Below are 9,438 nucleotides of genomic sequence, written 5' to 3' on the forward strand. Positions count from 1 at the left end.
TTTCCAAGCAATACATCACAGCCATTCAAAGGTGCCACAAGAAAATCCTCATGATCCACATAGCCTTGAATGTGTATGTAACTTGCCAAAAATAGGCATGACCTGCACTTCTCTACGGAAAGCAGTACATCACAGCCATTCAAAGGCGCCACAAGAAAATCCTCATGATCCACATAGCCTTGAATGTGTATGCGCAACTTGCCAAAAATAGGCATGACCTGCACTTCTCTGCCAACAAAGGTTGAAGTGTTGCCCTGCACATCCGGAACCATATGCACATTAGGCTTCGGTACATTAGCATTTTCAGCTTTGTTCTTCTTATTTGGGCATGCTCTTGCCATGTGCTCAGTGCTGCCACAAGTAAAGCATTTGCCTTCACGCATATATTGCTCCTCCTTCTCAGCACTAAGACCAAAGTTTGCCGGCTTATAAAGGCGTTTTTTAGCAAACTTATTTTCAGCTTTTGGACCTGATTTGGCTTGGTTTTGGTCCCTTTTAGGTGGCTGTTCATCATTTTGCAGGTTTTGGACAGCCCTCTCTTTGCCTTGAAATGAGGGTTTAGCCTTATTGGATCGACTCAATTTGAGTTCCAATTGCTCGGTGGCGGTGGCGGTGGCGGTGGCGGTTAATTGGTGTAAGGTATGACCAGGATACATTTGTAATCCTGCTTTGTACACGGGTTGCAATCCCGATTGAAACCTTCTCTTCCTTTCCGCCTCGGTGACATGCATAAATGGAGACACCTCCAAGAGCACTTTCCAAAACTTTTGTACATATGCATTTACCGATTCCCCCTCATTTTGCGGTACCCAATCCCACTTCATTGTTATCTCATTCAATGCATTGGGAGGCAAGAATTGAGCATAGAACCTCTCCTTGAACTCTTCCCATGATCCAAAAGGATTCGGTGAGAGCTTCTCCGTGAGCCACCAATGGGCAGCAGTGCCTTTCATGAACATGCTTACATGCCGGATCATGGATTTCTGAGTGAAATCCTCATCACTGAAAGCAATATCAAACTGGGCAATAAAAGCAAGTGCCTTTGATGCATCATATTCCCCATGATATGTGTCAAACTTCACACAATGCTAATCAATACACTTAAATACACTAAGATTTGAAGGACACTTGCTCAAATACAAGAAGTAAATTGCTGAATTGACAAGAGACACACAATGAGCCGGAACGGGGCTCTATGTTCTACCAAGCAAGGTAGCAACATCTTCAAGAGCACATAGGACAAGAGAAATACTACACAGGGCGGCTAAACAAAGAGTCCTGCCCTTCTACTGAATAAGTAATGACAACACATTGTCCAATTAGCTTACCAGTCTTCATAGAAGTTGTTGCAAGTGGAAGCCTTCGCGTTGGAAGCTTTAGAAGTGTTGATATCTTCGATTTGCCGCAATTCTTCGCGACAAAAGTCTTCAAGAAGATGAAGGGAACCCTGGGAAAGCTTCCCCTATGGTTCAACTTGAGAAAGGAAGGCTGAAATTAGAGTTTTCAGCAAAAAGACCAGAAATTACAACAAAAATGAGAGCTGTTTTGCTGAATTTCAGTCATTGGGAGTGAGTAGAAGAGTGATTAGCACTTGGAAACACTCTTGGAAGCTTGGAAAACACTCTAGCAAGTTGGGTATGGCTATGGAGAGCTTGGAAATGGAGAGAAATGGTGGAAAAACAGAGTTTTCAGCCTCAAAAAATCCTCATGAAGAGAGAACACAAATTTTCTCTTAATAAGTAAGTGAATTGGGGTGCAATCAGGTGAAGGGACATGGGGAGATGCCCATTTATGAGTAAAAAGGGAGGATCAGGTCCTGGACATTGAGTCTTGTCCACCTCGGGACTTCAGTGAGTGTGAACTTGGAAGTAGTCATAATTTATAAGTGACTTTTGGGCGCCCAAACTTTAATGAAGTGGGAACGCACTCACTTAATAAATATTGGCTAAGTCCTAAGGGCTATTTGAGCCTAGATTGGGTAATACTTACCACCTGTTCACATGCCACACAACCATATCAGCAGACAGTTTCACATGCACGGTTCACGAGCGGACGTCCCCTTACCCCGAACTACACATTGGTCAAGCAAGCATGAAAACAGCATGCAATTTCAATTGCAAGCAAGCACATAAAGATGCTATGCAATGCAGCATTGGCATGAGCAATTTCCGTTCATGAAACCATATAAGACCAGGCGTTTCCAGGCAAGTATATGCGATACCAGACCCAGTGGAAAGCCAATCCTCCAGGCATTTCCGGGCATGTACACAAAGGCACAAGTCCCAGCGGAAAGCCAAGTCCTCCTGATATTCCGGGCATGATAACGTCAAGTCCCAGCGGAATATCATATCCAACTATACAGCCTGACACGTGTCAATCACATGCATAGGCACATTACATAAGCCATGGACACCAATCCAATATGTATATAGTGTGAAAGCAAGAGTGAACCATTCGGGTGGCCAAATGGTGACATAGTCTCATGAACGGGAATCGTCCATACCAATGCTGCATTGCATAGCATCTTTATGTGCTTGCTTGCAATTGAAATTGCATGCTGTTTTCATGCTTGCTTGACCAATGTGTAGTTCCGAGTAAGGGGACGCCCGCCCGCGAACCGTGCGTGTGAAACTGGCTGACATGGTTGTGTGGCATGTGAACAGGTGGTAAGTATTACCCAATCTAGGCTCAAATAGCCCTTAGGACTTGGCCAATATTTATAAGTGAGTGCGTTCCCACTTCATTAAAGTTTGGGCACCCAAAAGTCACTTATAAATTATGACCGCTTCCAAGTTCACACTCACTGAAGTCCCGAGGCGGACAAGACTCAATGTCCAGGACCTGATCCTCCCTTTTTACTCATAAATGGGCATCTCCCCATGTCCCTTCACTTGATTGGAAAATACTTATTAAGAGAAAATTCATGTTTTCTCTTCATGAAGATTTTTGGAGGCTGAAAACTCTGTTTTTTCACCATTTCTCTCCATTTCCAAGCTCTCCATAGCCATACCCAACTTGCTAGGGTGTTTTTCCAAGCTTCCAAGAGTGTTTCCAAGTGCTAATCAATCTCCTACTCACTCCCAATGACTGAAATTCAGCAAAACAGCTCTCTTTATTACTGTAATTTCTGGTTTTTTTTGCTGAAAACCCTAATTTCAGCTCTCCTTTCTCAAGTTGAACCATAGGGGAAGCTTTCCCAAGGTTCCCTTCATCCTCTTGAAGACTTTTGTCGCGAAGAAAGGCGACAAATCAAAGATCTCAACACTCCAGGGACTTCCATCACGAAGACTTCCGCTATCATCGACTCTACTTGCTATTGGTAAAGCTTTTATGCTTAAATATGGGAGCAAGTAGCAGGAGGGAGGAACCGGATTACAAGATCACATACCCTGTGTAGTGTTCTCTTGTCCTACGTGCTCTCTTGCAGATTGTTGCTACCATGTGTTGGTGGAACAATAGAGAGCAGATGGTAGGGAACATGGGCACTTGAGAGGGTAGTGTGGATTGCAAGTCTACATCGACCACCACTTTTTGCAATACTGTATTCATATGCATTGGTATGGAAATCTGGTCAGAAATGCCCATAACACTATGTACTTGATTCTCCCAAGATCAATATACTTTATTTGAGGGAGGGGTCGGCCGTTCCGGCTCATTGTGTGTCTCTTGTCAATTCAGCAATTTACTTCTTGTATTTTGAGCAAGTGTCCATCAAATCTTAGTGTATTTAAGTATATTGATTAGCATTGTATTCAACCAAGTTACACCTTGTGACTCTCTTGCTCAGTGAAGAGCAATCTCGTTCCAACAGGAACAACATGATGTCTGTTGAGTCAGCAAAGGCTGGTCCTTTTTGTGGGAATAGATCTGGGCCTAAACTTAGTCCATCGAATCCTCCCAAGACAGAGGACAAGCCTGAAAAGAAAAAGCGTTGTAACTATCAGGAAAACAGGGCACACCATAGAGGAATGCAGGAAGCGTATTGAGAGTGAAAAATTCCATAGGTGCAGATCAGGCCAATTTGGCTACCTAGGTGTCAGCCTTGACACTTACATCTTCATTGCCTGATGCCATTGCTTTTGATGACTATGCTTTATAGTCTGTACTCCATGGTATGCATTGTCTGGCAGATGCATTCAGGGGGGGATTCTGCCCACATGCAGTTGGTGATGCCTCATGGTCACTTATGCTTGTTGACCCTTATGCTGGTCTATGCTAGATGCTTTCTCTTATGTGATGTCTACTGGAGATGCCTTTTATGCTGTTTTCCCTTGCAGCGGGATTGTTTCTGCAGTGTTGACATTGTCACTTTCTCACATGTGATGTTTACTGGGAGTGCCTTTTACACACTTGGCCAGTGTTGGCTTGCTCTCATGGTTTTGACATGTCACATGTATATTATTCATTGTGGGATTTACATCTTTACATTTGCCATACATGCCACTGATCATGGCATCGCTGAGAGTTTACCTATCCTCTCATAGCATTGGCTGATGCCCGCCTCGAGCCCCCACTTTTTCTCCCCATTTTCAGCTTTTCCCATTGCTGAATTTTTACTTTTATCAGCCCTACCACTGCTGATTTTTCCTCATCGGATCCTCCATTGATGAGTTTCCCTCTTGCAGCTTACATTGCATGTCTCAGAGGCATGACTTCTGGATCCTGTTGCCTTTACACGTGTATATCTGCTACCTCTTCTTATGCTTATCACTGGTGTAGTTACAGAGCATTGATGTGGATTACATGCAGTTCAGCTTGGCATTTGGATGCTTGCCTTCAAGGGGGTATTATGCGATGCCTCTTGATTTGATGCAGTTGATGTCCACATGATCTTTGCCATGCATTTCAGGTGGTGCGTTTATGTACTACTGTGCTCTAGCATTAGCACTATGACATTGGGGATTCTCCTTTTCCCCGTCATATAGTGCTTGCTTTTCCCATTGGCATTGCAGTTCACTCTTACTGTGAAGCATAGTGCAGGGCAGCATTCACAGCTTTATCACCCTGCTGCTACCCGTTCACACCATTCACTTGAGGGGGGTTTGTTGGTCATGTCCACTCCCGGCTAGTTCAGGTGTGAACCCAGCTTACTCACGGGCACTTTTTCCCTGTGACTGGACACAGGTTTTTTCCCGTGTGAACACACTTATGTGTGTTGGGCACTTTGCCCTAGGCCTTTTAGTACCCACTTGTACTTTCATTTCATATCATTATTGAGTACATCTTTTCCAGCACTCACGTTTCTCTGTGCTTGAGGTTGTGTGTGTGTGTGTGTGCGTGTGTGTGCAGGCTAGCTTCCCTCCTACCCAACAAGAGGTACCTTCTACTCCAGTGATGGAAGATCCACCTGAAGAACATGAAGAGACTATAGAGGTATTACAGCTTGAACAGGTTGTATATCATAAAGAGAGGAAAGCACCTAAAGGAAAGATTTGCTGGACAGAAACGTAGATGTGTAAGGCTGCAGATCTGTAAACGCAGGCTGACTGTAGGCGGCTGGCTCACATGCAGAAAATGCAGGACTGTATGCTGAATTAGGGGCTGATCTGATGCTGAATGCAGGCGCCTATGGCTGTAGGGACTGCTGAACTACAGGCGTTGGATGAATAGGGTTGGCTGAAGCAACCTCAAACTCTCCAAGGGCTGGATGAGACTAGTCTAGTGCTGAAGGCAAGGGAAACTCCTAGGGCTGAGGAGGAAAGCTCTTAGCACATTGAAAACTGAATGATAAACTAAGCCCTATGCAAGCCTATTTATACTAATTGGAGGTTGGTCAAGTTGGCTGGTCATTTAATAAAGTTTATATTTATAAATGACAATAAATGCTAAATAAATACTATAAAATATGGAAAAAATACCAGATAAATCCTAGTAAATTTCCTAAGGCTTCTGGGATGCTCTAAATGATGCACAGGCATATGAATGCATATTATGCAGAATGCAGAGTGCTTTCTGATGCAAACCCTAAGCCTTCTACTGACTCTACATGCATGAATGATTCTCTCCAAGTGGGTTAAGGGATTTGATTGACTGACTGACCCGCTAAGGCTGAGGAATGACCTACGTAGCTCGTGCCTGACTTATCCTGGACTGAGGATGTACAATGGGGTCACGGCGTACAACAAATATCATCCTACTGGGTTCTAATACTGTACAACTGTTGCACTTCTGATGATGAGCCAGTTTGTCACCATGCACTGAGTGCAGAGTGCATGTGACAAGGGCCAAGGTAGCATGGAGAGTGATCATTTAGCCACGTAGGAGAGGATGGCTCGGCCTCATTGATCCAGCTATACAGAGCCGTGTCCTGCTGAGCAAGTTGATTGTCAGAGGACTCCTACCTGGTGGTGAGCCTTGGAAGGATTTCCTCTTGGCCCGGATTTCTACTTGCACTCCAAGCCTTGGATGCCCATGGCCACAAAGTACTAGATGGATCTTCATAGAGATGCGAGCTCGTGGTTTTAGTCCTGCCTTTGAGGACAGATTCGCAGCCAGTCTACTTCGTGCTTGGGATCATCTCAGGCCAGCCCTGAGACAGGTTGTTCCAGTGGCCTTAGAGGAGCAGCTTCAGCAGCCTTTGATCTGGAATCCCTCGATCCGTCTACCCAGTGGCCGCATGCTAGGGGCCCGACCGCACATATCCTGGGGCGCCTTGAGCATGGGACGAGCCATGTCTTTTGGAGATTGGGTTGCACATAGGCAGTTACCTCAGGAGGAGCAAGAGAGAGGTCTGACAGGGGTCCAGGGTAGAGACAGGCTCAGCATCAACATTGACTCAGCTATTCCTCCGGAGTGGCTGACTCCTATTCCAGACCCGACCCCCCCCCCCCCCTAGTGTGGCTAGGTGTTCACCAGACACGATATCCTCGTGGCAGTCCATGGAGCAGATGAGAACAAGTGGTGTGCTCACTTTTTCTATTGGATTACATGGCAGATTAGAGAGATCAGAGCACCCCTTGGAGGATTTCAGAGGTTGCACCTCGCAGAGGGTGAAGGTGATTGGTTTTCGGGCACGGGCATGGCACATAGATCCGGCACCGGCCAAGGTGGCCAGGGAGAGTTTTTGGTGGTGGTGGATTTGGGAGTTAGAGTTCAGGGCTGTTTTTGGCACCGGGTTGTTTTATGGACTGTTTATGAGCTCATTCATGGGACTGTTTTGAGACAGTTTTCGGATGGCTTTTTTTGTGCTGTGTTTTATCTTGGCACTGGATAGATATCTGGGCAGGAGATTTGCTGATGCTTTGTTGGAAAATCCGGTGCTATATGTACCCGCACCTTGGTTTATTGTAGAAGCTTCTCCCTTGATAAAGGTCCTACAGGGGGCAGCCATTTCGGCTCGGTGTTGTGTTATTATATTGTTTATGGTTCTTCCGTTGTGTTTTCATGCTCTGTGACGGGTATTAGATGTGTTGGTCTATTGCTCCGGGTCCCCTTCTAGTTACAACCTGTACATGAACAACAAAGAAATTTCTTATGCAAGGCTGAAAACAGTTGCAACCAAAAAGCTTCATACCTCCAAATGATAAGACGCTTGCACGGAGACAATCGAATGGATGGCTTTGATACCAACTGAAACTGCCTCATGATCTCCTGAGCATCCCCTGCATACAATCACACGAACAAACACATAGATGATGGTGTTGGCGTCCCACATCCCAACCATAGCTCCCACGGAGCACCCCCAAGCTATGAAGCTAGACCAACACCTTGACCTCGCTCCTCACCTAGCCAGGGTGTCCTGTACTACTGTAGTCCGCCCCTCTGAGGTGTGCAGCTAGAGTTCAAGATCTAGGCCTTGCTTGGGCTTCGGTCCCCCTACGAGGGATGTGCACTTATGAGCCAATAACTCACTTATATAGGCTTGGGGCTAATAATAAAGAAGGAAAGCGCACTTACTAATATTTATACTTATGTATAGGCTTTCACATTAACCCATGCGCGTAAGTCATCCTTGTGTCCCTTTCCAGGCTGCCCCAGGTATAAGCCTAGCCTTAATAACATGCCAGCCATTATGGCCGTTTGGGCTCGTAACAATGAATTTTGGATTTGCTTTGATACCAAACTTTGACTTGTGTCTAGCTTTTCAATGGTTTAGATATAAATGGTACCATGTAAGATCCACGTTTTTTTTTTCACCATTTTATGGAGTAGGGTGTGCAAGCTAGATAATGAATAGAGAATCTGATTGCTGCCTGTTTGATGTCAATGATTTCCCACATAGTTGGAATTTTCCACCAAAGAAAAAAAAAGTCCTTTGTTTGTTCTTCTCGTATAGTGCAACCAAGATTGTAATTGGCAATATTAACTCCATTCATCAATTGGTGTAACTGATAACTGGAATTATTTTGTTGGTTCAGGTTTATTCTTGGCTTTGTACTTCCCCTAGCATGGTACTATGGATTATTTTTGTATCTAACAAATTATTATGAATATGATCCACGAGAACGATCAGGACTTGCTGCCTCTGCTATCATTGTAAGTTGTTTCGTAAAATTATCTGATAAAAAAAGAGCTTTGCAAAGGTTTCTGCTTTGAAAAGCTTTGGATATTGCACATTGCTTTGGATGAGCATAACGTTAAGGTGGGCACCTTGGATAATCATGTCCCCTATACCCCTTATTCTGAAGGGGTGTTTTTGTGTGTGCGCAGGCTCTCGTGTTCACGGTGGTACTTGTCATTATCGTTTTTGTGGTGTTGCTTAAGTGACCCTGATTAGTAAGCTCTCAGGCTCAGCATGAAGCTTGCAGTGGAGAGATGCGTATGAGAGGAAGGCTTGGAAATTTATGTGTGCCTGTGAGTTCAGTATGGATCCAGTGCGGGGTAATGATGGACGGATCCATTTCTATCTGAGTTGGCAATGTCACACACAACTGTGATATAATGTACTTAAAAATTTGTGGCTATTGTTTTCATAAATCACTATAGTTTTGGCTTTGAAATATAGAGAATCCTGTGGCAAGCTGTCCATTTTTAGCGTGGTTGCAGTTTGGATTTTAGGAGCTCTGGGGAGAGATTCGCACGAAAGCTTCAGTGCATTGCCCTAGGTGCTACACCTTCTTGTCGACCTCATGTAGACATTGGAATCTAGAGGATCTCTTCTATCAAAGATGCATTTCCCTGCAACCCCCCTCCCTCTTTCACTGGTTCATCGTAGTGTGTGTATGGACAAAACAAACTACAGAGCATTATCCCCTAAAAATGAAGACAAGCCTTTTCAATGACACGTGTATCATTTTTGAAGACAGAATTTCACAATCAATGTTTGAAGAGAAATGCTAAATGCTAATTACACTTGAAATGAATAAATAAGCCTTCATACAATAGCGCATTTCATCTAAAATCAGCACATGGTAATAAAATGGCACATAAATATGTTGGTTCCATTTGGTGACAGTACGGTGCACAAGATGCATGGCAATTTCAACTCTTTATAGAGAT

The 9,438-nt window shown here is 44.4% G+C and overlaps 1 protein-coding gene across 2 annotated transcripts in view; it reads left to right on the plus strand.

Annotated features, from left to right (window-relative positions):
- Nucleotides 1-8,965, plus strand: part of LOC147624939 (large ribosomal subunit protein eL20z-like) — a 33,695-nt gene extending 24,730 nt beyond the window's left edge. The window contains exons 4-5 of one of the 2 annotated variants that reach the window (XM_086818179.1): nucleotides 8,358-8,475; nucleotides 8,628-8,965. In XM_086818179.1, the coding sequence (XP_086674305.1) occupies nucleotides 8,358-8,475; nucleotides 8,628-8,702 (193 nt within the window). In that variant the 3' untranslated portion in view covers nucleotides 8,703-8,965. The remainder of the gene's footprint in view (nucleotides 1-8,357; nucleotides 8,476-8,627) is intronic. The other variant, XM_086818180.1, reaches the window with a different exon arrangement.
- The last annotated feature ends 473 nt before the right edge of the window (nucleotides 8,966-9,438 follow it).

Source organism: Cibotium barometz, chromosome 24 (genome assembly GCF_041138505.1).
Source record: "Cibotium barometz isolate CiBa-2024 chromosome 24, ASM4113850v1, whole genome shotgun sequence".
NCBI lineage: Eukaryota > Viridiplantae > Streptophyta > Polypodiopsida > Cyatheales > Cibotiaceae > Cibotium > Cibotium barometz.